The sequence below is a fragment of the Ceratina calcarata genome, unplaced genomic scaffold (assembly GCF_001652005.2).
Source record: "Ceratina calcarata isolate Rehan_Ccalc_2016 unplaced genomic scaffold, ASM165200v1 scaffold72.2, whole genome shotgun sequence".
NCBI classification, from domain to species: domain Eukaryota; kingdom Metazoa; phylum Arthropoda; class Insecta; order Hymenoptera; family Apidae; genus Ceratina; species Ceratina calcarata.
This window is the reverse complement of record NW_017178472.1, coordinates 821,756-848,243: the sequence shown is the minus strand read 5'-3', so window position 1 is coordinate 848,243 and position 26,488 is coordinate 821,756. Positions and strand designations below refer to the sequence as shown.

Below are 26,488 nucleotides of genomic sequence, written 5' to 3'. Positions count from 1 at the left end.
GGGACATCTGTGTACGTGAACGCTTTGATTAAAAGGGATCGCATAAAAGGTGTTAACGGTCGTTTACAATTAATCGCAATCTTTATCTGTAACTCATAGATAGAAGTGTGAGAAATGTATAGCGAGCCCATCGAAATTCGAAAATTAAGTTACCCGTGACGTTTTCCTTATTTACTAAGAGGAGTATATAAAAGAATGGATGTACTGCTTTCTGGTTTTACATACACATATCTGACAAATCATATATGTACATATGTATATATCGTTTTTGCGTCACAAAAATAAGAAATTCGACGTTCACGAGCTAAGACCGGCTCGCAAGCAGGTTTTACTCGATTAAGTCAGGACAACATCCGCTGCAAGTATTTTTCTTAGCGGCGGCAAGAGGATCTTGGCGCGGACATTTTCTTTGGTTATCTAGCTGTATGAGTATAATTCGACATCATAAAGCTAGGTTACCGGAGTTAAGCTCCTCGCCATATCAACTCCAGCGATTTCACCACGTTCTCCTAAGCTCTAGCTATTAAGTTAAATGTATAAGTTAACATGTCAAATTTAAGTTATTTATTATATTATAAATAAACGACAGTTTTATAAAAGAAATTCTAAAAAAGATNTAGTAATACATTATAATGATACATAAAAAGAAAGTTTCTCTTTGGAATTAACAAGCATCAAACCGAGATAATGTTCAGTAGAAAAAGAGCATGTTCCTATTCGAAGATTTTTGTATTCCACCTGCACGAGAATCTACGAGGTAAGCATTTGTAATTGCTAGTAGTGTCATTGCCACGTGACTCGATTACCTGTTGAGAACATTTGAGGACCTATCGCTATTTCATTTTCTTATGCGGTCATATTTTGATTTACATACTCGAAAGCCAATAAATTGTGTCTATCAATTCTTTACGTATTCTAGCATTCTATCAATCAAGGTTTCCTTAAAATTACTTGAAATATAAATGAAAATAGCGTTTTTGTGGGTATACATATATGTTACATATTTTATCCATATTTCCAAAAAATACTTCCTCTTTGAAAAAAGGTGAAAAGATAATAAATAAAAACACAAACAGCTCGTAATTTAAATACGAGGCCATTTCAGGAAATGTATTAAGATATCGGTATCGGTTTAGTAAAGTTTGGACTTCGTCCATTTTTAAGATCGATGAGAATGCAAAATTGATTCATTTTTAACAAAGTCAAGAGGGCGCCACGTTCCAGCACATCCAACTAAACAGCAGATACACCAGTACCGACGGAATACCAGCGGATTTTATGAAACGTATCCCAACTTTTGACACAGTTTGCATCCGAATGTTTGTAATAACTAACAATCCAATAAAATCAGTTTGCATTCTATTTATTCATAGAATACTCTTTAGTTCTCAATGGTCTAATTCACTATCAATTAATTTACCGTTGTGTGTCAAATGGTAAATTGTAATCTTAGCAATCTACTTCCTGGTAACAAGTCGCAATGAATATGCATTATGTGCAATGATTCATTACATAAGCATTTTTCTTAAAAAGCGTTCGATCAAAATAACAGCTATCAATTCCAATGACAAACCGCGAGTTCTATTAAATGATAAATTCATTTGTATAAAAATTGGAATAAGTAATCTGTTAAAAAGTCGGAACTATAGTTTTCATTTCTATTTCAAATGATATAAGCAGACTAAAGATAACGTTGGTTCAACGGACAAGAATTATTCCGTCAAATTTCTTTTTACGAATATATTGTCATAAAAACTTTTTTTTAATGCTGAATAAAAAATTTAAAACGACGATTCATGATGTATCATTAATTGCCGAGCGCAATTATTTAGCAGGAAGTAGAAGAAATAACAATGATAAAAATCGTTTGATCATATACATATAACTAAAAATATCCAATAATGTTTGATTCATTCGATTTACAACCATGGACGTGATGGACCTATTGCAACAAATGCCGGAAATACCACGTTAATGGGAAGAACTGCCAACACAGCTTTTTACTGCGTAAAGGGCAAATATTTATTTAGTTAAATGGAAATCACACATACATATTTTTTAATGAATGAATGATATCACAATTATGAACCTAAGGAGTCATAATTATCCGAATCTGGTTAATTCCAGCCGGATGTATAGAGTTCAAGGTAAAAATGTTCTAGAATCTTCTAGAAGGTTCTAGAGAGTTCTAGAACTTTACGGGTATATAAGGCGAAATCTAGGTTCTGCGCGGGTTTCATTCAATAACTTGACCAGGTGTCTGTTACTGTGCTCTTGCATTCCACGAACGTGTTTTAGGATCAATTTTATCTGAATATCAAGGTACGAATTCAATTTAACTAAACTATTATGAGATGTTTGAATGTTCCATATCATATTACAAACATTTACTGCATGATATTATATTATATTTCTTGTAAAATAATGGTATTCAGCTTCAGCCATATTTCATTGTTCAATATTATCTGATAGTTTAGCTGTTTCTGACGATTTGATTGTGACGGAACATTATTATAAATGTTCTCATCTTGTCTGTTTTATTTTTTTCTCACTAATACGTGGAAATTATTATATTTTTGTGAAAGTGCACCGAGCACATGTTTTGTGCATCCAATTATATTTGGAGGTTTCTGTACTTACTAAATTTGTTTGTATCGAAGTTATCAAAAATGTGTGCTTTGTTTTTATAACAATTTCATTACATAATTCACTGATTTGATATAAACGAGTAAAATAAGCATGTAACATTGTTATGTGCAAATTACAAATAAATTAATGGAATGGCTATTGCTCTCATTATATTTAATTTTTCTATATTTATTACAGATGTCTACAGAGATGGAGACTAAATCTGAAGATGTAGAAACTTTTGCTTTTCAAGCTGAGATTGCTCAGCTTATGTCACTGATCATCAACACCTTTTACTCGAACAAGGAAATCTTTCTTAGAGAATTGATTTCAAATTCGAGTGATGCTCTCGACAAGATACGCTATGAATCATTGACTGATCCATCGAAGCTTGACAGTGGTAAAGAATTATACATAAAAATTATACCAAATAAGAACGATGGTACTTTGACCATCATCGACACTGGCATTGGTATGACTAAGGCGGATTTAGTCAATAATCTTGGTACGATTGCTAAGTCTGGCACCAAAGCATTCATGGAAGCTCTTCAAGCTGGTGCTGATATTTCCATGATCGGTCAATTTGGTGTTGGATTTTACTCTGCTTATTTGATAGCCGACAAAGTCACTGTTGTTTCTAAGCACAATGATGACGAGCAATACTTGTGGGAATCCAGTGCTGGAGGATCTTTTATTGTAAGATCTGACAAAGGAGAGCCACTGGGACGTGGAACGAAAATTGTTTTACACATAAAGGAAGACCAGTCCGAATACTTGGAGGAAAGCAAGATCAAAGAAATTGTTAAGAAGCATTCCCAGTTTATTGGATATCCAATCAAATTGGTAGTGCAGAAGGAACGTGAAAAGGAATTAAGCGAGGACGAAGCCGAGGAGGAAGAGGAAAAGAAAGAAGAAGATGGAAAGCCAAAGGTTGAGGATGTAGATGAGAATGAAGAGACGGATGAGGATGGAAAGAAAAAGAAGAAGAAGAAGACGATTAAAGAGAAGTATACGGAGGATGAAGAGTTGAACAAAACGAAACCTATTTGGACCAGAAATCCAGATGACATTTCCCAGGAAGAATATGGCGAATTCTATAAATCGTTGACCAATGACTGGGAAGATCATTTGGCTGTTAAACATTTCTCTGTAGAAGGTCAATTAGAATTCAGAGCGTTACTTTTTGTCCCAAGACGTATGCCATTTGACTTGTTTGAGAACAGGAAAAGGAAGAACAATATCAAATTGTACGTGAGAAGAGTATTTATCATGGACAACTGTGAACAGCTGATACCAGAGTATTTGAACTTCATGAAGGGAGTTGTTGATAGTGAAGATCTGCCTTTGAATATTTCTCGTGAGATGCTTCAACAGAATAAGATTCTGAAAGTGATTCGTAAGAATCTCGTTAAAAAATGCATAGAACTGTTCGAGGAGCTCACAGAAGAAAAAGATAATTATAAGAAATTCTATGAACAGTTCAGCAAAAATATTAAATTGGGTATTCATGAGGACAGTAGCAACCGTAGCAAATTGGCGGAGCTTCTGAGATACCACACCTCAGCATCTGGTGATGAAGTCTGCTCGCTTAAAGAATACGTGGCTAGGATGAAGGAAAACCAGAAACACATTTACTTCATTACTGGAGAGAGTAAAGAGCAGGTTGCGAACAGTTCCTTCGTTGAGCGTGTCAAGAAACGCGGCTTCGAAGTTATCTACATGACCGAACCTATTGATGAGTATGTTGTACAACAAATGAAGGAATTTGATGGCAAACAATTGGTATCCGTTACTAAAGAGGGACTCGAATTGCCTGAGGACGAAGAGGAAAAGAAAAAGAGGGAAGAAGACAAGGCCAAATTTGAAAATCTATGCAAAGTGATGAAGACTATTCTCGATAGTAAGGTGGAGAAGGTGGTAGTGTCGAACAGATTGGTCGACTCACCCTGCTGCATAGTCACTTCTCAATATGGTTGGACAGCGAACATGGAAAGAATCATGAAGGCTCAAGCTCTGAGAGATACGTCTACTATGGGATACATGTCAGCTAAGAAACATCTTGAGATAAATCCTGATCATCCTATTGTTGAGACCCTCAGGCAAAAGGCAGAGGCTGATAAAAATGACAAGGCAGTGAGAGATCTTGTGATTCTGCTGTTCGAAACAGCACTTCTTTCTTCAGGTTTTACGTTAGACGAGCCACAAGTTCATGCAACGAGAATTTATAGAATGATCAAGCTAGGCCTTGGTATCGACGAAGATGAACCAGTACCTGAAGAACAAATGGAAGAAACTCCTGTTGTCGAAGAAAATACAGAAGATGCGTCCCGAATGGAAGAAGTAGACTAAACTTTGAGATCTGATTATCATAATTAAAATCCATTCAAAGACTGTAAAGAATAACATTGCTTCATTCAGGGTATTATCCATTTCCATTTTTCATTTCTTGTATCATACAGTTCTAATTTATAGAAACATACGTACTTTTTTTTTTGATGCCAAATATCTTTGTATTAAGTTAAGCATATAATAAAGTTTACTATAAGATATAGATATATAAGTGTTTCTATTATCGACCCAGAACATTAAATCAGTTTTACGAAATCGTACAAGAAAAAATAGATAGCAAGTATATCTTACTCGGTACAATTGCAACAATCGAAGATAAATGTAGTCTGTATAATTTGATATACTGTCACTTGTCTGCAATTCGATAACCTGAATTTCTCTTTAAATTCTAGTTTTAACTATTCGTGTATTGTGCATCAGCGTGTATCCGTTTTACGTAACACATATACCGATTCATTTTATCAAGAATATGGATTTGACAAATTTACATTTCTCATTCTGTAAGGTTTAAACTTCACAAAACACATACTCAGCTTCGTCCCTCGAACATTATTTGGTACTCGCTAAAGTATGTCAAAACACGCCATCTACTCGAGGTTTTAAAGTGAACGAAGAGACTTCTGTATTGCAGACCGAAACTTAGTCACCGTATACGTTATCAGGCATTTTTAAAAGACAATTATGATGGCAAGTAAAGGTTGGAAGGTCAGTGTATCGGTATAATTATACACCGTTTAAAAATGATAGTCGCTCATACATGTAAAATGAAAATGTTTCGGTAGGTGGTAAAACCGCACGTGCCTATGATTAAATTCCGCAAGGGCGGAATTAGTAGAGGTAATATCTCAGCATAAGTCGAATGAGTATAAAGTACATTAGTTGGATTGGAAAAGCCGACTGAAGTCACTATTATTGGTTAGCTACCGCAGCTCCGGGTATTACATCGGCTGCATCATCTGCGCAACCAGCGCCGAGTATTCCAAAGCCAAAAACTGGTGCAACGGGGCCCAACGTTACCGTTTTGCCAACAATAGATGATCTTCATTTGCCGAAACGATTTCAAAGACGAGCCATCGACGAAAAAGAAATCGCTTATATCAATGCAAGTATAATATTACTTCTTTAAAATGCATTCTTATTCTATATTCCTATGTACAAATAGAATTTTACTTGCACATATTAATCATTAACAACATCAAAAATAAACTTTGTTTAATGGAAAGTAAGAAAGTATGTTCAGTATTGATGATAATTTGTGTAATATTTATTTAGCATAGAAGAAGAAATACTATGTAAAGTTGTATTTTATTACAGAGAGGTGGGCCAGAATAAACTTCCTGAATTACCTCTAGAACTCTGTCACATTTAGAATATTTAATGCGAGTCATTTTACTATTACATTTTTCTGTAAAAAGTATTCTGTAAATAAACGCGAGCAAACTAACAAGTTGTTACATGTACCTGCTGTCTACCTGTTAGAGGCAAGGTCTCCCTTTGGTTGTGTGACTCTGCCAGAGAAGCTGCTATTTCTGGCTAACATTTTTGGCTTATTCTTCCAACAAGTAGGATTGTTAATCAGTAAACGCGTGAAAAGAAAGACATTCATAAAATTATTTTGCTACTATGTAACGCTCATGTAAGCATTTGTTATTTTAAATTAGTCAGCTTCTAAATATAAAACTGCAAATTATTAAATATACTTTTATCCGCGTAGGTTTATACTTTTCTCACAATATTTTTCTTGAATCTGAAGTACTTTTATCGTAAAAAGTACGACCGAAGGTTAATCACATTCTTAAAAATTTCTTTTGATATTCTCGTATTTAAAATCGACTGATGAGGATTGTGCTGGAATTAAAAACAAAAGTATTTTGGGGGTAAAAGTGGATAGGCACAGACCTGTCCCATGACAGAAATAGCAGACGACAGTGCGCTGTGTCTTCCATCCGCTCTCGCGATCCCTGGACGTGTTAGCGGAAGATTCACGATTATTTTACCAATTTAACGAAATATAGAACTTCAAACGAACGACGAACAATCGACGAAAATGGCTGAAATAACGGATTTCGGTCCAAGAAAGACGATTTTTATCTTGGCAATTGTGGTCGGGTGTTTCGCGGTACTATGGCCGAAGATCTTTTATCCTATGCTCACAGCATCTGTCACACCGCATCATACGTCTGATAATTCTGGTAAGCATTTAGAAAAATATTTTTTAACGATGAAATATCAGGTAGATTAATGTACTTTTAATATAATTTTTCTTTTTCGATGTCATCTACAATACCAATTCATTGATTTAATTATACCTGCGAACTTATTTCGCAGGTCTTGCTGCTAGTTTTTATTTCTTCGATTAGTTATTTAAATTAAAATATTAAGGTACGCTTTGATATATATACATATACATCGTTTTTTCAATTTATTTTTTAAATATTTGGTAGCGTGCTGCGATGTATTCTTTGAAAGTGATGTTACTGCTGCTGATATTATGAATGAAATATGTCAAAATATATTGAAGCATCATCAAATTGATCCAAGAGTAAAAGATGCTTTGAGAGCAGTGAAACTGACACCACAAAGCGCAAATTTGTGCAAGGAGGAGATTTTAGCCAGATGTGCCATTGATTTGTCCACGTTCCTTGCTGAAAGGGAACGTTTGGGAAAATCTTATAAACAAGTTTTAGAAGAGATTAGATCTTTCAACAGTTCCCTCTGCCTTAAACTGCACTTTGGTATACCACTGTCTCAATTAGGGATACCACATTTGATCAGATACCATATTTTAATGCCCCACAGTAAGAAATGAAAAAGGCTTTACTTTGAATGTTCAATATATGACTACTAACATGATTAACATGTTAATAACTTTGTTCCATTCTTAATATATTTTTATAATTCGAATTGAATCACTCAATTAATTGCTGACTTTTTTAATTGGAAGTATGAATTTGGATACTATTTGACTAATTATACATAGAGAGCAAGTTCGAATTATCTCTTTTATCTTGGCGTGTTGCCAAAATTGCAAATATAACCAGAAATGAGTAGATGGGAATAAGTTTGACCTATAGTAATAGCTTCAAATTCGTGTGTGTGTGGCGAACTTCTTCACGATCTGATAATGTACTAATTTCATATCTTTATGAATTTCAATAACTTCATGTGACAGTGTAATATAATTAAATATTTCATAACTAAGTACGAATAACATTTGTTCCTAGGTACTATAAAGCAAGAAAGGCGTACACCCCCGCACGCAGGTGGTCTGCATCCTGCAATGAGAGAACGTGGGAGAGCTATACCTTCCTCCCACATTGTACCAAAGGTTTCAGATAGACCTGACCACATTGTGCCAAAAATGAGACCACCATTAGGTGGTGCCGGACATGTTGTTCCAGCACAGAAAGGGAATGGTACCATGGGAATCATTATGCCACTGTACACCTTGGGAATTATATTGTTCTTTTTGTACACAATTGTCAAGGTAATACAATTTCGTAATTCATAAAAACACGAAATTTTATTTCGAATAAAATTCTTATACTATTTTAAATTTAATAGGTGCTGAAGAAAAGCTCGGATAGTGAGATCATTTCGGAATACCCGGGAGTAGCTGCAGAGAAAGAATTTCGGAAGATGGTTTTCAGCCCCGAAGCATTTGCTACTGCAATGTCTGGTGGCACTATGCACTATCAAAAAGAAAGATCACCGTCACCGGAAAGGCCTCCTACCATAGAGGAATTAAAGAATCGTAAGTTCTTTCAATTTTTTATGATAAACGACCGAACTCTTGCATATACATTATTATTAATGCAGTGTTTTCCTTAAAAGCTAGTTCCTTTAAAAGAAATACTGAAAAATAAGGTACATGTTTTTTTGAGTATCTAATCAGACTTTTTTACATGGTGTTGCATGATGCAAGGTTTGCACAATTAGAACACACACGTATTTATATACAATCATATGTCTATATATTATATAATCAGAACAAGAAAAGAGAGAAAAGCAAATATCTTAAAGTAAAAGATTAAGAAAAATATTGTAAGTACTTCTGGGTACATTGTTTTGAACACGTTTGGTAATGTTGTACATGCTGGAACACAAGAAGCGGCAGGAGACATAGAGATAGATCAACTGAGACGGCGATTGGTCGAGACTGAAGCAGCGATGGAAAGAATTGTTGTTCAAATGGGCAACATATCACGTTCGGTTATGCATAGTCCAAGCACACCAGAAGAACGAAAGGTTTACTAGGCTAATTATGAAGCGATTTTATTACATTTTTTTTCTCTTAAATTCCTTTAGCCCTTTAGATTATGTGCACGTTGTTGTGTTCTGATTGCCTATCGAGTTTTTTACTTTTTTCCCAATCGTACATAAAAATTGTCCACTGGTCTTATACGAGAACAATCGATATTCTTCGCTTTTTTTCATGCATTTCAATGCTTCTGTGTAACCATATCTAAATTGATCGATCATATTTGTCTATATATATATATAATACATATACATATATATAAAAGAAAAGAAATGCATAAGTACTCATATTTTAGCTGAGTGAAAAGTACTCGTCAAATTCTCATTTAAATTCTTGTATGTACGCAAATGGTAGAATTTATAGATGTTTTTTTACATTTAAATAGTAGATGGGCCTCCAAAGTCCAAAGGCCTGGCAGGGGTTGATCGCTCACCTAAGGTATATTATTTGCCTGAGAGGTTCTCTAACAAAAATAACCAGAGTTTGTGGCAAATTGTGAAAATTACAATCTTTAGTTTTCTTACAAATTATATCATTCCGCTCAGGTGTTATGAATCTTTAGGAAGTTAATTGTCCAGTGATAAGGTTTTCGAGTAAATTACAATGAACTGAAAATCATTTGTAAAGTACATATAACATCATATTCTTAAACGCATGTTAATTGTATTTTATTAATCGTTTGTAAAATTTTATTAATAATATAAAATTTTATTGAACTGTTCATAACAGAAAATAGCATGAAAATTCGATATCGTTTACGTGAATTTTAATATTATACATATAGTACTTATGAGTATTAACCACTATAGAATAGTACTCATTAAGCTTACCAAACATTTATTTAAAAGATGCTTTGTTATTTCTTTTTAGAAGAGTAATATACCAAGTTATTTAGTTGTGTAATTTAATTTACAGAACGATATTGCTGCCCCGGCTGAGCATAGTACGACAGATGAAGAAGTAGAGAACATAGAATCACCGACAGTTAAAGTAATGGGTATGGAAATGACAGCTAGTTGTGAGGGAAAGGGTAGTAGACCCACTACTCCTATAATACCGATTTCACCAAGGTAGAGCAGATATATCAGTAATCTGAATTCTAAATGATAATGTTTTAAATAATAAAATAATTCCAGTCATATTGAGAGGGAGAAAACTCCGCCGATACCGATATATTTAGAGGGAGCACTGCCTCCGCAGTGTGAACTGCTTGTAACAGATTCAGAAACGCACACACAAAAACCGGAAGAAGATGTGGAAGCACCGGTGGTACTTTCAGGCAAAATGACCCTCTCTCTCATCAGTCTCGACCAAAATGCAGCTGTAAGAAAATATTAGAATTCTCAGCAGAATCAAATGAAAAATCTGCGGAGCCTTGTTTTATTTGGTGATTCTTTCATTCATTTAATTGTTTGCTTCTTATACAGATTAGTTATCACAACAAAAAAATGGCAAATCACAGGGAGCTGCATTGAATGTAAAAAAGAAAATCGTAAAAACTATGCTCATACGCTATTGCGCAATTAATCAGTCTGTGATTTGTTTTTGATATCAATGTCTATTTTATATTAAAAACTGATTTTATTAACGCACTAACTTTTTATGTGATCTTGATACACTACACAATGACAAATTCACACGTTGACATAAATATTAATATTTACATTACTAATTGATTACTAATTTGTTAACTGTATCAATAAATTAATGCATAATTTTGTTACAGATTAATAGCCATTCATGTAATTATTTCGTTTAAATTATTTAGTTACTCCATCCCGAGTCTATAGTTGTTGTACACACTCTATTAAATACTATCTATTACGATCATACAAAAGCATTATGAAATAGTTGAAATAATATTATAAATATGTTACTCTATTTCAGGAATCAGAAGAGGAAGACGTGAAAGTACAGAGGGAAGAAAATGCAGCTTTAGATACAGAAGAAGTTTTAAATTCTGGGATAATTAACGTTAGAGAAGAAGAACGAGAAATAGAAATTCAAGATGAAGTGAAAGAAATTTGTGAGGAAACACAACCACAAGCAGAAAAGGAAGAGAAAAGCCAGGAAGAACAATCATATAAACGAGACAAACAAGACAAAATATCATATGATGAAAAAAGAGAAATGGTAAGAGAAAGTGAGGAAGAAGTTGAAGAAACGGAGGCTGCTGAAGAAGAGGAGGAGGAAGAGGTTGAAGAAATTGAAGAAAGCGAACAAGTAAAAGCACAAACCGAAGAAAATCAAGAAGAGGAAGAGGAAGTAGAAGTGGAAATGGAGGAGGAAGAGGAAGTAGAAGTGGAGGAGGAAGAGGAAGCGGAAGAGGAAGAAGTGGTGGAGGAAGAGGAAGAAGAGGAAGTAGAAGTGGATGAGGAAGAGGAAGATGTAAATGAAGAGAACAAAGACGTGGAAGAACTAGAAGAAGACGATGAAGGAGTTAAACAAGAAAGTGAGGAAGAATATGAGGATGAAGCTGATGAAGAAGATGAAGATGAGGAAGAAGAAATAGAAAACAGTCAGAAGGGAAAAGATACTAGAAGAGGAATGTAAAAAGTATACAAAATTTATACCTAAAACATTAATGAGATAGAAAAAAGCCAGGAGATAATAATTGTATCGAGAACAACGAAAGTACGTTGCACGATTTCAGTAAGAGATGTGAAAGAGAAAAGATACATAATGACAATGGGTTGCCTTATAACGAAAAGACAGTCTAGAATAGAAGAAAATAAAAAATTAATTTTTATCTAAATCAGTGTTTACCAATCTTCGAAATTTATAGACTGTAAGAGGGAAGAGAGAACAAGCTAATCAACGAATGGTGCAGATCTTGATTAGTCAGCACTGCCAAAGACCTAATAAGTTCATAAATAGACTGCGGATTTGTATAAGAAGTCAAATTTTTATGAACTGACTATAGATTTCCTTTATTATTTATTATTTTGGAATATTACAACATCGAATTTATACCAAATATATAGTATGTATTTCACCATATTATTTGCTTTTTGTACATTCTCTATAAAAATCCGCAATCAATTTATAAGACTCGAATTTACTGCATGATTATTATTATATTATTGCCTATTGTATCCTATATTTAATACAATCAAAAATTGATACTAATCAGGGGCCAAACGAGGGGCAGTGTATGCAATTCTAGCACAGTTCAATAAACTCTAAATAATTCATACCTAATTCTGTATCGGGTATGGTGATTGGCAAGCACTGATCTTTATGCTTGTGCACATACCATTTCAATTTAACGCTATTTAGTAGTTTTTTTTTTATTCCGTCTCTGTTTATAGTAATCTTGTTCACTTTTTTTATTTATATAATCCAATTTTATATGGTATTCTGTACGGACTATTTGAGTTACAGCTAGTCGAACGAATTTTTAATAACGTAGTTTGTATACTTAGTAAATAGTATTGTCATTTTCATACCTACATATGTTTAATAGTGCAATTTGAAGCATTGAATGATTACAAACATAAATTACTATTCTTTATCAGTTTATTATGTACTATTGCGTGAAGTTTCTTATGTATATACGAATGATATTAAAACTACTTAAAATCGTAATCGATGTTATATAAAAATCAGAAAATTAATTTAACTGATACAGGCATGATCTTCCATTGTAATATTAACGTTTGAATCATTACTTTTTAAACAATCCTTACGGAACAAAGTTGTTAGTCATTGTTAATATGAATATAGATAACGTTAAATTATGAACAAAAATGTTAGATTTGCAAATTATATTAATAATATCGACATATATACTACTTTTCAGTTATTTCATACTCTCAAGTATATAAAATATTATATTAAGAATTGTTGTTCACCTTATGGTACAGAGATCATATCTTTTTTTGCTACATACACAATTAATTTAACAAACGTGGAACACTGCATGTGACCCCTATAGTTTTGGAATTATATATGTAGCTGTAAAAATGATTTCAATACACCTTATATCAATTTCCATGTAAGTAAACTTAACAACGGCCAAATTATTATTTTTAAAGATAACTTGTTCCAAAATATGTAATTAGATGACTTTATTGAATTAATCGCGCTTGTAACGATAACTTGTTCATTGAACTATTTAAAGCATATTAAGTTTACATAATACATACATACTTTAGTGCAGTAGCCACTCTCGACATTGTTATTCTGTTATAATAAATAAAGAATATTATTATACCAAGAACGCTTTTTACTGAATTTTTAATACACACACAATTTTTATTTTAAACAGATTGCATGATATTTAGCGTGTAAATATAGAATGTTTATCGTGCAAAATATTCGTGATATGGAATTTTAAAGAAGAATAATAATGCACGAACATGCATATGCTCTTATAACTTATTATATTCTCCTTTACGACAAGATATTATTTATTTTGATATTGCTTTTAAATTTCGAGTTTAAATTATTATATAAAAACCTATATTTTTCTTACCTGATGTTAAAACACTTGTCAAAAAGCTAGCCAACTCTATTATACGTTTAAAAATAAATGTTAATAAACACGATACATGACGATACCGACGATACTGGAAACTAGCGTCATCACTCATTAGTTCTTTTAACTTGCGCACTACATACTATACACCGCATTTGAATCATTTTCGTAACCTTCCCACATTTTTGGTTTACAAATTAATAAATAATGAACTACTTCTATTTTTTGTAAATTAAAATCGTCAATAGTGTAAATTTAGTGAAAGCATAGAAATTTTTAAAACAAATTACTTAGTTTTATTATAAACGTATATACTAACCTACAGAAAGGTTATTTGGTTCTTAACAGATAACGATTCATACTTATAATTTTTGTTAAATTTTTGAAATAACAAATTCACAATCACGGTTACTTCTTTTTATACATCTTTATACTCGTTATTGTTAAAACTGTAATTGTATGATGATTTTATGATGAAACGTTGCCTGTGCATTTATAAACATTCGATTCGACTATATTTTTGTTATTTTTAGTGTATAAATGACATAGATGAAAGTACGGCATTTTCTCGCGGGTATCCTTATAGGCATTCCTATTGGGATCACCTTTTTGGATACAGTGGGCTACATAGCCAAAGTCGAGGGTGTTTCTATGCAACCAACGTTAAATCCTGACGAAAGGCATCCCGATTACGTTTTTCTAAATCGTCGAGCAGTTCGCACCCAAGACATTCAACGAGGCGAAATAGTAACTGTTAAATCACCGAAAACTCCAGATCAAATTCTGATTAAGCGTGTTGTAGGATTATCTGGAGATATTGTGCGAACGCATGGATACAAAAAAGCAGCCATTTTGCAGGTATTTGCATTTTTAATTATTTCAACTAATGTTTGCAAGCTTCAACTGCAGAGAGCTTATTTTTCTAGGTACCAGATGGTCATTGCTGGGTAGAAGGAGACCATATTGGTCGGTCTATGGATTCAAATACTTTCGGTCCTGTTTCGCTTGGACTAATAACTGCTAAAGCTACCTCTATAGTTTGGCCACCCAGCCGCTGGCAGTACCTTTATCCTTCCATGTCAAATCATAATTTTCCATTAAACTCATCGAAAGTGCCAGCTGGATAAAGTTTAATTTAGAAAAAACAAAAATGAGGGCAGTCAGTTTTGTAAAAAGGTTGCAGTGGGATTTACCTGGTACTGTCTGTAGACATGGCCTAACAATAGGAGACGTAGACAATGATGGTGATAATGAATTAGTTGTTGGCACTACGGAAGGAGAACTTTACATCTTTAAAGTAAATTATGCCTCTTTTTTTTTTAAATTCTAATTGACTAATTATATTTCAATACAATTTACATCATTATGTCATAGGGATCGGAGTTATGGCAAAAGATATCTGGACTAGGTCTTGTTACCAGTGTAGCAGTAGGAGATATTTTTAATTATGGAAGAAATGCGTTAGTTGTGATATGTGGCGATGGCTGGGCACACATATTTTATAGTCCAAGGTCTGTTAATCCTAATATCACCAATGCAACAAGTACCATTCAGCAATCAACTAAAGATGTGATTGATCAAGATAACATTAAGCTTGGTGAGTTGGAACATTATATAACATTAGAATAGAGAATCATGATTACTGGAAATACATTATGTAACAACATACATAATATAACTATTTAACAAATCCTGATAGATTTCTCAAGTTTAGATCAAATAGATAGTAACAATGAAGCAAATGAGTTGTCCGGTAAAATGGAATGTGTCCACGTGCAAAGAATTCCGACTAATACGAAAATAGTGTTAGTGGCGGATGTTGACAAAGATGGGGCAAACGAAATGATACTTGGTTTGACTGATCGCGTGGTCAGATCTTACAGATGGTCAAGCAATCTCGAGTTGGGAAGGGGAAAGCTGGTCGGATTGAACAAATGGGAATGTGCTAATCAAATAGGGACGGTTACGTTACAGGTCTATAATAAATTTCAAAAATATGAAATAAATCTAAATAGAAAAACAATGCTCAGGTCATGACGTTATCCTTTAATTTATTTAGCACATGGCGGATGGGACGCCTACATTATTAGTTGCTCAACCCGGGGGAACATTCATGCGAATCAAATATAATTTGGAGGATTGTCGTTTGGATGATGAAACTCATCAAAAAAATGGCGAAACAGCTGCGAGCTATGTGGACTACCAAACATTGGGAATATCGAGAATGCGTAACCAAAATATCTCGACGGAAATCATAGGAGATCTAGAATCCGCGGTAAAAAATATAATATTGCATTAGGAATTGGAAAAATCGCTCAAATAATATTTTAACTGAAGAGAAAAACAACTTTCAGCCAGAAGTAAGGAGAGATAGTCTAGATCCAGCGGAAGGGCGAAAAAAATCTGCAATAGAAAATTTAAAAATCAATAGAACTCTTGGAAACATTGATCTTTCTAGCGGGGATCAAGTCGATGGTAATATTTTGGGAGGCAATGTGATTCTAGGTGATTACGATGTGAAATCGGAAAAAGATTTCCTGTTACCTTCGTATAAAGATTTTTCGTGCCACGACAATAGCAATAACAATAACGAGGGAAACTTAAAGGCGAAAGACATAAATGAAACTGACGTGACTGATAAAAAAAATTCATCACAAGTCAAGCCGTACGCTCTTGCTACGTTGGACGGAACGATAATGTTAGTCAAGGATGAAATTATTCTATGGTAATATTTTATAAAATATTTTTTTATATTGGACTAATTTTATTAGCAAGGAGAAATGGAAAATAAAAATAAAAAATTAGATATGAAACATTTTTTTTGTCGTTACAGGTCGATGCAAGTGGATCATCAGATATTTGCTTTGTGTCGTCTAGACATAACTGGTGACGGTTCCGACGAGATAGTAGCTTGCGCATGGGACGGGCAAACCTACATTTTGGATCAACAACGGAACAGCGTGCGATTTCAATTCGAGGAACCAGTTAGGGCATTTTGCACCGGCAACTATAATGTGACTCCCGGAATATCGACGCCTTGCGTCGTGTATAACAGCTTTAACAATAAGGTAACGCTTAGTTGTCTTGACGAAATAGTACACACTCTTAGTTATCTATCCGTTCTAATATTTACAGATTTTTTTGTACTATGACGTCACGCTTCCAAGTATGGTTACCAAACCGCTGAATCCAATCGAAGAATTGAGTTTCGAGGAAGAGCGGACTTTGGACGATCTTTTAGGAGACTGTACAGATACGGAGAGGCAACAAAGGATGCAACAGTTAACGGAGTGGTTGTTGTATGGGATGTCTTAAGAAGATTTAATGTTCTAGATTGTATATACGACTAAAGGAAAAAAATATATATGAGAATCGTTATATATTAACCCAACGTTGTTCTTTCTTCAATACAAAATTACACTGTCGTTTGTTGAACCTCCGAACAGAATTTATTGCTACCATATCATGTAGGTACTTCGTGAATAATAGCATCTACGCATCCTTTTTTATATCGATCAAATCAGTTTAAGGTCGCGAATTCTGCGTTATCATGAAGGATATACGACCATCGAAAATTCTTACAAATTTTTTGGTAAACAATGTCGAGAACGGTATCGGTAATTTAATAATTCCAAGGTTCGACTCCGGAGGTTTAAGGGTATTTTGATCTATTTGTACAGAACGTTGCGAAATACGGAACTTTATCTGCCTATCGTAAATTAAACTGATGCTGGTGCGAAATCAGTTAAAAATATAACTGCGATCGCAAACGTCATCCGTTGTTAGTAGTAATGTAGATTTCATCGAGTACTTTTCCAGGCTACCTTACACATGTAGCTACGAGGTCGTATGCGCTAGATTCTTGTACAATTTGATCGATCGCTGGAGTGGCGTCTCACGAAATCCCGTGGAAATATCGTTCGCTAAGATTTTGATTGATCGATATCGGGCACTGATGAATCCGTGGATTTAGATAGCGAATGTTCGTAATAGTAAACAGAAAAGTGAGTGACTTATAAAATTTGATTCGATAGATCGCGATTTTTTATCATAACTATCGTATCATTATCGTGTCGTAAATAAAAAGTAAATGTAAACGGAGTTCGTCTTATTGTTAGTCGTATGATAAACTTGTCTAGTGCCGGAGAGACTACGTGTTCACGCGTACTTTAAAGTGAGCTACTTTTGACTCGTTTTAGAATGGCAGAAAACGAGACGAAATCTTTCATCGGACACGAATTGAGGCAACTGACGTTCGGATGGACCGATTATACATTGTTCACCAGCCTCCTGGGACTCAGCGTTCTCATAGGAATTTATTTCGGCTGTTTCGGTAAGAAACAGGATAACACCACCGAGTACTTGCTCGGAGGCAAAACGATGTCCTGTTTCCCGGTTGGAATGAGTTTAATTGCTAGGTAAAAATATGATAAACATCAGTGAAGACAACGTGATCGTTCGATTCGTTTGCGATCTTATTTGCAATCTTTTTTCCTTATTTCAGTCACATATCGGCGGTTTCGTTGCTCGCTATACCCGTCGAGGTATATCAACACGGCACACAATACGCGGCTTGTATTTTTACATCGTTCATATCATGTGCCCTTATCTCCTTTATCTTTTTACCAGTATTTTTTAAACTACAATTGACCAGCATCTTCGAGTACTTAGAGATGAGATTCGCAAAGCCGGTTCGGATATTTGCCTCTTTTCTCTATACAATCGCCTTGCTCATTTACGTACCACTGATAGTGTACGTACCGGCGCTAGCATTTTCCCAGGCAACGGCGATCAATCTACACCTGATTACTCCGATAATATGCACTGTATGCATATTTTACACAACGATAGTAAGTTATCCGAGTTATAAATACTCTGTACCACACGATGCTCGCATTCAGCAATATATATTTTGTTTTTAATATATTCATTAAGTATCATGAATAATTTTACGATTGGTATCGAGTAACTTTTAAATGATGTTGAATTAATTTTTGAGCAACTCTTAAGGATTAAAGATTGAAGAAAGTGTAAAAAGTGATCGAATTTTACGTTATCGCGCGAAGACAAGTTGACGCGATGTATTGTAAAGAAAGCATGAATGAATCGTAATTACGTTGTTTAATGTAGAATTATAGTAATGATCCTCTCGGCGTGTATCAGCCGTTGTCAAATGTTTGTATTGTCAGATATGTACCGACGACTGCGATATTTACTTTGCTACACGTTACGTACACATTGAAGAGGAAAAGTACTAAACCGGATGAAATAGAGTTTCTGTTTTTCTTTTATTAAGCTGAGCTAAACTTCGTTTTAGGGCACGTTTTCTTTTTTAATTTGATTCTGCATAATCTGATAGCAGTCAATGAACCAAAACTTTATATTTCGTCGATTATTATCAGATCATGAAAAAAAAATTAAAAAACAAGATCAATCTTAAAATGTGTTAAGAGACAGGATAGTAAATTTTCCTTCCGATATATTTAGGGTGGTTTGAAAGCGGTTGTATGGGCGGATACTGTGCAAATGACGGTAACGATTGGAAGTCTGTTCGCCGTGTTCGTCCTGGGGACCATAGCTGTGGGTGGTGTGCCCGAAACTTGGAGATTAGCAGAGGAGGGTGGCAGAATAGTCTTTTTCAAGTACGAAATATTATTGAACATTCACTGCGCTCTAAAATTTATTGTTTTTAATTCGACGAATCGTTCGTTACGTATTATAGCATGGATCCGAGTATCTTTGTCAGAAATTCCTTTTGGGGCATGTCAGTTGGAATGGTATTGAATTGGCTGGCTGGACTAGGTATAAGTCAAGTGTCGATGCAAAGATTTCTGTCTGTACCGAATATCAGAGAAGCACACAAGTGAGTATAACTTTTAATTAGACAAGTTATCGATTATAAGTTTCTTGCGACTTAATTTGAATTACACGTTTAATATCGCAGAGCCGTAGCATTAATGGCAGTGTGTATGGTGATTATAAAATGGGTGTCCGTCTTCACCGGACTTATAATGTACGCCAGATACCACGAGTGTGATCCCATAAGTACTAAGGTAAGAATCACTGTTTGCATATTTACTGACCGCAATTAAAAGTGTTCACAAGGTTTCATCGAATCGATTGGTCATCAGGTGCTTACTAGGAGCGATCAACTGCTCCCGTATTACGTGTTGGACGTTGCCGCGAACGTTCCCGGGCTCCCTGGCCTTTTTCTAGCCGGACTCGTCAGCGCTGGTCTTTCCACGATGAGCGCTAATTTAAACACAGTCGCTGGCACGATCTACGAGGACTTCATTGATCCTTGGTTACCGGACAGTGATAATAAAGAGGTTCGAGCTTCGAGGATCATGAAGGTAAATAAGATGAATATACGCGTGTTTTATAAACCGAATGACATATAAATGATTTTATGATATTTTTCAGGTCATCGTAGTAGTCAGTGGAACGATCTGCGTGATGATGGTTTTTGTCGTTGATCGTTTAGGCGACATCTTTCAAGTGTCTATGAGTCTTCATGGTGTCACGTCCGGTGCTATGCTCGGCATTTTCACTCTAGGAATGTTAGTACCCTGGGCCACAACGAAGGGTGCAATCGCCGGCGGTTTGGTCTCAATGGTTACAATGGTTTGGATAATTGTCGGGGCTCAAGTGAGCATGGCTCAAAAACGATTCTTCTATGCTCCGCTTCCTACATCAACCGATGGTTGCTTAAACATGAATCAAACAACGACACACACGGTTCCCTCTGAGTTGCCGAACGTCGACGATCCACCCTTCGTACTCTTCACCATATCATTCATGTATTACACCGCAATAGGTTGCCTGATAGTAATGATAGTTGGAACGGCAGTCAGTTTTCTGTTTGGTCCTAACGACTTGAAGAATCTTGACAGAAATTATTTCCCACCGATTATTCAGAGGTGTGCACTTCCTCCGACTTTTCATTTCTACAAAGACAGTAAGTCGTTTCATGTGTACATTAATCGATCCGTTTTTAGATTTTTACCAGAGAAGAAGTACACCGAGGTACCGATGCATACGACAATACTGACGAATCCAGAAAAGGAGAAGCTCAATTTATGCGATTAATGTGTTCATACCGTAGTTTAAGTGACGATTAATTTGTACCTCCATTAGAATTAACTCAGTGTATCATGTTTTTAATAAATCTTAAGAAACGGTTAAGGACAAATGAAAAATGAATCCACGAACGATGAGTATCACCGCGTCGAATTCGTTGGAAGAAAAGCTCGGTTCGTAACTGGTTCGCCCCGGGTTGAAAGCACCCATTAGGCCCTCGATGAGGGTGTCAAATTGACTAGATTATATATCTGTCCCACGCATCTCGATACAAACAAACAACTCGAACCGAAACATCTGGAGGAACGATGCTTATCGGATTAGGACGAATGTAAATGCGAAGGGGATGCTTTTTTGTCGAGTCATTCGTTGAGACGATCTCGAAAATCCGCGGAAGATCGATCGTAAACCCACGAATGGTACAAGCAGTTGCGGTTGCACGCGTCTACGATCCGTTTATCGAAATTTAGAAGCGAGTCAAGCGCAACGGCTCCGTTACAATTTGCATTTAGAATATTTTCATTAAATCTGAGGTCAAATTGTATGTTACGTCGGTGCACATGAAATTATTTCAAATAATTTATTAGTTACTTTTATACGTTTTGAATTGTTAAAAATTCTGTTATTCCAGACGACTAGATTAAAGTAAAATGTGTACATTTTTTAATTCTACGTTCACTGTTTCATTTGATTGTTATCCAATTTCTTTTCACTATTTCAAGTATAAATTGATGATNTTAATCTATATTACATGTATCAAAATTATGAACTAAATATTATAAAGGATACAATATAAGGAATATAGTATAAGAGAAATTCAAACTTCAAAAACTGAAGTAAGTATCTTTCAAACACCTAACAAACGCGTGATGGCTTTGTTTCATTGGTTTTATCGTTTCATTAAATAAATGGTAACGCGTTCGCTTGTTCGTCGCGGTTAGCGAAACCGCAAAGTTTGAAAAACAGCGGACGATTTATACCGGCGAATAGCTTACTGTCCTCGACCGCACAATAGAGGGAAGACGTTACGACTGTGAAAAATCAATAACCGAGATTTATCAGTACTGTACAAAGGACCCGTGCGTGGTAAAGCTTCTGACCGCACTGCTATCGGTCACGGTTCACCGAACTAGGATGCGTAACTAACGTAAGCTTTAAATACTACAGCAGTTATTATCAATTGTCAACGTTTCAATGAGCGCTCACGCTGCATTCGCTTTCGCCTTTGTCGCGCGATGATCATTTTAATGAACCGCGTAGTGCAGGTCAGAAGAACGTAAAATAATTCTGGAAGAGAAGATAATCTTTCTATTCCAATCAAGGTTCGATATTATTTCCAGAATATGTCGCTGTCGCGTTTTGTCATGCGCGATAATTTCATTTCTAGAAAACCGCGCATGAGAAGCGTAAGAGACGAAAATAGAGAAGAAGGATTCTGAAAGAGAAAGTCGACGAAGGAAGCAACCCTTATCAAGGATTCGAGATATTATCCTCGGCTTTCAAGAGAACTCGGCCGGTGACGAGGAAAGAGTGGACGATTCTGGGGAAGAGGAGGCGAGGAGAGACGTTACACGTCCGAAGTAGAAACGGCACTTCTTGTCTCTGAACCGGGGACCACATTCCACCGAACCATTTTATTTTATTGGACTGAAAGGTGTCAAATATAGGTGGCAAGGGCCCTCCTACTTACATTCCTGCCGCTTTCCTGTCCTTCTATGTCCCCTTCTGCCCCCCTTGCCTCCCTCTCTCCTTCGGTCTGATTTCACCGTACAGGTAAAATCTTTCGAGGCAGAGGTCGGACCATTGTGACCGAGTGACAGATTTTTGACAGACTACGTCTGATTTGGTGTCGAATGACACGGACCACGATCTCCCGACGTGTTCTCGCTGTTAACTAGCCTTACTAGCTTCGTCGTGTGTGTCTTCGCGCGATCAACGACTTCGATTCTGCGTGAAAAACTGATAGGCAAATGAAAACATTGATAGTGACATAAGAAGCAATTCTCATACAGTTAAATAGGTCCTGAACTTTGATCTATTGCAATCTAAATTGCACCCCAATTAGGATTAACGAGAAGAGGAAAACATCGGAAAGAAGACATCGGTAAAAAATAAGGAAAGGTAAAAGCCGTCAGAAGAAGAAAAAAGGCACGGTAGATAAAGGTACGGAGACTAGAAACGTATATTCGACTTGGCTGCTAATCTTTGTCTCCTTTCTTGCTCTTTCTCCGTGTCGCGTCAAGAGTGTAACCGTACCTATACCAACGCATACATGCGTATATACACGTATATGATGGGGTTCCCCGGTTTTTGTAAGGTCACGGTGTACCTATACGTGCGAAAGCGCATGAAAGCTTGAGGGGGCCGATACACGGTGTGGGATACGGCTTATTTCGGCGACAATGCTTAGGGCCAGGCGCTGGCATAAAGGAGCATAATGCACCCCGCTAACGTGAAAATTATTCTGTCAAACATTCGGACGTCGGATTACTTCGACGCGACGGACGGCGTGGCGGTAACCTCGTGTCCCTGGCCGGGACACTCTTTTTCAGAAAAGGCCAATAGGCTGTGTGCAACTGTGCAGATGCCGAAAGGATTTCTCGGTCAACGAGACGATCGTTGATTTAGAGCGTCAAACCTCTAGAGAGGACGGCAAATTGGGAGGTCGAGTCGAGGGAAACGTAAAATTTATCGATCCATAAAATCCTAACGTTATGCCCCGTGGAGGAGGGGTTATATGCTAATTCGATGATATAATTTCGCGTAACGACCGGGACGATATTTTGCCCAGCATTATTGTTTTCCGGCCAGGTTTTTTATTATTGTTTAACCGCGTTTAATATTCCCGCGTATTTCAGTCGCACTTTTATTATTTCCGCTGCCGCGTTTATGCGGTTGTTTGTGCCCGCGACCACCCTCTCATTCTCAGTGGTAAACAAACCCTGCGACGAATGAATACCGATGTTCCTCTCCTCTCCTCTCCTCTCCTCTCCTCTCCTATTCTCGAAAAACAGGCAAACAGAGGCAGAGAGATGGGATGAGGGGGACAGACGGAGGGAAGATGCAATAGAGACCAGACTGGGCTGCAGACACGCGGAATATTGTGACATTTCTTTCCTGACTGACATTCAATTTTCAGGCTGGTAACGTTGCCGTGCCCCCAACCACACACGCACACTATGTACGTCTACACGCCCGTACCCATATAGAATGGAACACGATATACCCATCTACCTCCCTTTTCTCTTTTCACTGTAGGTACCAATGCAACCAGCCGCACCCCGGGTGCTCTCCCAGTGTATATACAAACAAACAACAACCGTCGTTTGGTCGTGTCCACGAGACCGACACCCGTCAGATGGAATATCGTGCGTATAGATGCTCCACTGGATACGCGCAGGGCGTATGATTTCAGTTTCAAGTCGTGGAAAAGCGCAATGTCGAAATTCGATTACCCATTACATAAATTACATCCATGTAATATGAATGATGAACTTTGTGTAATATAATCGAATGAATTTAGTTTTCTTTTTATTTCATATGAAAGAATTTAAAAACGGTGGAGGGTAGCTTTAGTATTAATCACTTGTTTGTGAAATTTTTTTAATTAAAATGCTGCTTTCTCATGAAGAGCTTTCATCGTTTGCGTAATCCTTTCGAAAGACGTAGAAATATTTATTTTCATGCAGGGAATTACTGTAAAAGAGCGTAGCAAGGAGTGGAAAGGTAGAAATCAAAGGAAACGTTGGATAGAAAATAATATCCACGCGATTCCAGAGATGACCCGGGCGAGTTGTTGCTACTTCGAGCGTGCTTTCCGTCTAATTAGCATCACATTTAATGACGATCAGCCAGGTAAAAGCGCTCATCGACGTACCCCCCTCCTGATTTATGCTCGCAATTACTGACGTAACATCTACTGTGAGTATCAAAAGTGAGTTACTACACCTTATAAAAGTATTACGTCTTATCTTCTTGTATGTCAAACATTCGAATTGTTTTTATTTAACTTTAGCAGTGTGTAATATATCATAACATATACATGTTGAACGCAATTCGTTGGTTTTCTTTCAATTATACAGGGTGACAACTGGTGGTACAACTGGAAGAATAATGATTCCATTTAAAAAAATATGATGAAAATGTAGGATAAAAGTAAGAGAAAATCCACTTAAAATATTTTGGTTAATCGACTGCTCGGTTGTCTGGAATCGACTAATCGATTAAAAAACCTGATTAATCTTTCCATTTTACTTTTTCAATTCAAATTTGTGTATAAACATTTCCAATATCACGAATCGCTTCGTTAGTAGTCCCATTATCCTATTTCTTTTGGTTATTTATGGAGTCACAACAAAATAATGGTTAACTCTGAATAATTGACAAATTTCTATCAACAACAGGAAAGAACTAATTGCGTATTTAATTAATTACAATAGCAGAATATTAATGGGACGTTCAGAGAATTCGTAGAACAGAATCATGTATTGGTTAGAGTTCTTATTTTTTCAACTTTTCCGGTAATAATAAAATTTACCTAACAAATTAAATATTCTGTTTTACTCTTAATTACCCAGTAAAATAAACACGAATCTAATAAGCCTGAAAAATAAATTGGAGCGCGATACGTTAAGTGAAGACATAGTCATATTATACGTGTATCTACTGAATATTCAAAATCGATTCTCTCGCCAATAAAGTCATGTATGATAAACTTTATTCTACATTTTCATTTTATTTTTCGATGTAGGATTACTACTTTTTTGTTTGTACCATCATAGTTAGTGAATAATAAAATGGTTTTCGTACACACACGTAAATAGTACATTTATTTATTTATTTAATTAAACGGCCAGTTCGAGGATCGAAAAAATAACCATAGACTTATTACTGTCTTCTTGCCCTCCTATGAGAAATTAACACAAGGTAAAGCGAGTCGAGAATCATAGTCCCAAACTATATCGCATTTACTAAATCGTTTTTCCAAGTTGTGGACTCACTTTTGACTCTCACTCTGTGTAGTGCCCTGGCCAGTGACCACGGTACATTACGCGGAACACATACGTTCTCACAGACATAGTCAAAGGAAGAAATCATGAAAGGAAAGGGCGGGCGAAAGAGAGGAACCACGATAGAGAAGGATGAAAGGGATCCATAAAAAAGACCTTTTCCCCTACTCACGGCGTTTCTCTCCCTCGAAAACACGTAACGAATGCAACGTGCACCCTGCACTCTGACTCCCCCTGTTCCACCCCTTCTGCCGAGTATCACACGGATTCCCCACCACTCTTATCCCCACCTAACGATCAGAGATCTTTATTTTTTATCGGCGACCGGTCGGAAACGGTACGTGGCGTACACGCACCACGCCCCTACTGTTTCTATCCCGCCAATCGAGCCGTTCGTCCGCGGCCATTTTGGTCCATGCGGAGGCTGCGCGATCATTCCCCGTCTTCGTCCATCGTTCGGTGACCTTCGCGTGTGTGGGTGGAAGCGACACCCGTGCGAGTGTATCGCGTAAAGTCGAGACGCGTGGCGCTGAAAGTGGGGCGTGGAACGGACCGTCCGACCGCGTCCTCCGATTAGTGTTTCCTCAAATTTTTCCCGAATTTGGGCACGCTTCTCTGGTTCGCGCCCGTTTCGAATTGTACCATCGCATTCTGCACAGTTTCGACGGGGTGATCGGTTTT

The 26,488-nt window shown here is 36.3% G+C and overlaps 6 protein-coding genes across 12 annotated transcripts; all 6 read left to right on the top strand.

Moving 5' to 3' along the window:
• Positions 1-2,214: 2,214 nt before the first annotated feature.
• LOC108630340 (heat shock protein 83) lies at positions 2,215-5,050 on the top strand. The gene is made up of 2 exons (XM_018033577.2): positions 2,215-2,322; positions 2,827-5,050. Exon 2 carries the CDS (start codon positions 2,827-2,829, stop codon positions 4,975-4,977), a length of 2,151 nt encoding a protein of 716 aa, XP_017889066.1. The 5' UTR covers positions 2,215-2,322; the 3' UTR covers positions 4,978-5,050.
• A 100-nt stretch (positions 5,051-5,150) lies between these two features.
• On the top strand, positions 5,151-6,421 carry LOC108630342 (28S ribosomal protein S36, mitochondrial). The gene is made up of 4 exons (XM_018033582.2): positions 5,151-5,682; positions 5,760-5,814; positions 5,898-6,079; positions 6,292-6,421. The coding sequence occupies exons 1-4, from the start codon at positions 5,659-5,661 to the stop codon at positions 6,307-6,309; spliced, it is 279 nt and encodes a 92-aa protein (XP_017889071.1). The 5' UTR covers positions 5,151-5,658; the 3' UTR covers positions 6,310-6,421.
• A 102-nt stretch (positions 6,422-6,523) lies between these two features.
• RIC-3 (RIC3 acetylcholine receptor chaperone) lies at positions 6,524-12,826 on the top strand. Of its 3 annotated transcripts, none has more exons than XM_026817942.1 (9): positions 6,524-6,613; positions 6,692-7,169; positions 7,422-7,775; positions 8,202-8,464; positions 8,542-8,731; positions 9,624-9,676; positions 10,154-10,308; positions 10,375-10,561; positions 11,126-12,826. In XM_026817942.1, the coding sequence occupies exons 2-9, from the start codon at positions 7,025-7,027 to the stop codon at positions 11,789-11,791; spliced, it is 2,013 nt and encodes a 670-aa protein (XP_026673743.1). In that variant the 5' UTR covers positions 6,524-6,613; positions 6,692-7,024; the 3' UTR covers positions 11,792-12,826. The 3 variants fall into 3 exon arrangements, with proteins under 3 accessions (XP_026673743.1, XP_017889067.1, XP_017889070.1); XM_018033578.2 differs by lacking the exon at positions 9,624-9,676 and adding an exon at positions 9,086-9,225; XM_018033581.2 differs by lacking the exons at positions 7,422-7,775; positions 9,624-9,676 and adding an exon at positions 9,086-9,225.
• A 1,002-nt stretch (positions 12,827-13,828) lies between these two features.
• Positions 13,829-14,862, top strand: LOC108630394 (mitochondrial inner membrane protease subunit 2). 5 transcript variants are annotated; one of them, XM_018033697.2, is made up of 3 exons: positions 13,829-13,886; positions 14,252-14,576; positions 14,645-14,862. In XM_018033697.2, the coding sequence occupies exons 2-3, from the start codon at positions 14,268-14,270 to the stop codon at positions 14,843-14,845; spliced, it is 510 nt and encodes a 169-aa protein (XP_017889186.1). In that variant the 5' UTR covers positions 13,829-13,886; positions 14,252-14,267; the 3' UTR covers positions 14,846-14,862. The 5 variants fall into 5 exon arrangements, with proteins under 5 accessions (XP_017889186.1, XP_017889185.1, XP_017889187.1 ...); XM_018033696.2 differs by lacking the exon at positions 13,829-13,886 and adding an exon at positions 13,945-14,047; XM_018033698.2 differs by lacking the exon at positions 13,829-13,886 and having other exon boundaries at positions 14,054-14,465; positions 14,521-14,576; positions 14,645-14,680.
• LOC108630277 (KICSTOR complex protein ITFG2) lies at positions 14,850-17,104 on the top strand. The gene is made up of 7 exons (XM_018033460.2): positions 14,850-15,015; positions 15,093-15,315; positions 15,418-15,692; positions 15,778-15,993; positions 16,073-16,443; positions 16,552-16,786; positions 16,854-17,104. Exons 1-7 carry the CDS (start codon positions 14,869-14,871, stop codon positions 17,031-17,033), a joined length of 1,647 nt encoding a protein of 548 aa, XP_017888949.1. The 5' UTR covers positions 14,850-14,868; the 3' UTR covers positions 17,034-17,104.
• Positions 17,105-17,918: 814 nt separating this feature from the next.
• On the top strand, positions 17,919-20,807 carry LOC108630262 (sodium-coupled monocarboxylate transporter 2). Its single transcript, XM_018033443.1, has 8 exons — positions 17,919-18,136; positions 18,223-18,568; positions 19,206-19,360; positions 19,441-19,581; positions 19,663-19,771; positions 19,850-20,071; positions 20,142-20,638; positions 20,717-20,807. Exons 1-8 carry the CDS (start codon positions 17,919-17,921, stop codon positions 20,805-20,807), a joined length of 1,779 nt encoding a protein of 592 aa, XP_017888932.1.
• Positions 20,808-26,488: the final 5,681 nt, after the last annotated feature.

Coding starts and splice junctions, on each gene's coding strand:
- LOC108630340 (XM_018033577.2), top strand. CDS start 2,827: ATGTCTACAGAGATGGAGACTAAATCTGAAGATGTAGAAACTTTTGCT.
- LOC108630342 (XM_018033582.2), top strand. CDS start 5,659: ATGATGGCAAGTAAAGGTTGGAAG. Junction 5,683..5,759: donor TGGCAAGTAAAGGTTGGAAG/GTCAGTGTATCG, acceptor ATGTTTCGGTAG/GTGGTAAAACCGCACGTGCC. Junction 5,815..5,897: donor CAAGGGCGGAATTAGTAGAG/GTAATATCTCAG, acceptor ATTATTGGTTAG/CTACCGCAGCTCCGGGTATT.
- RIC-3 (XM_018033578.2), top strand. CDS start 7,025: ATGGCTGAAATAACGGATTTCGGTCCAAGAAAGACGATTTTTATCTTG. Junction 7,170..7,421: donor TCATACGTCTGATAATTCTG/GTAAGCATTTAG, acceptor AATATTTGGTAG/CGTGCTGCGATGTATTCTTT. Junction 10,562..11,125: donor GTCTCGACCAAAATGCAGCT/GTAAGAAAATAT, acceptor ACTCTATTTCAG/GAATCAGAAGAGGAAGACGT.
- LOC108630394 (XM_018033697.2), top strand. CDS start 14,268: ATGAAAGTACGGCATTTTCTCGCGGGTATCCTTATAGGCATTCCTATT. Junction 14,577..14,644: donor AAAAAGCAGCCATTTTGCAG/GTATTTGCATTT, acceptor TTATTTTTCTAG/GTACCAGATGGTCATTGCTG.
- LOC108630277 (XM_018033460.2), top strand. CDS start 14,869: ATGAGGGCAGTCAGTTTTGTAAAAAGGTTGCAGTGGGATTTACCTGGT. Junction 15,316..15,417: donor TCAAGATAACATTAAGCTTG/GTGAGTTGGAAC, acceptor AAATCCTGATAG/ATTTCTCAAGTTTAGATCAA. Junction 16,444..16,551: donor AAGGATGAAATTATTCTATG/GTAATATTTTAT, acceptor TTGTCGTTACAG/GTCGATGCAAGTGGATCATC.
- LOC108630262 (XM_018033443.1), top strand. CDS start 17,919: ATGGCAGAAAACGAGACGAAATCTTTCATCGGACACGAATTGAGGCAA. Junction 18,137..18,222: donor GGAATGAGTTTAATTGCTAG/GTAAAAATATGA, acceptor TCCTTATTTCAG/TCACATATCGGCGGTTTCGT. Junction 19,772..19,849: donor GTGATCCCATAAGTACTAAG/GTAAGAATCACT, acceptor ATTGGTCATCAG/GTGCTTACTAGGAGCGATCA.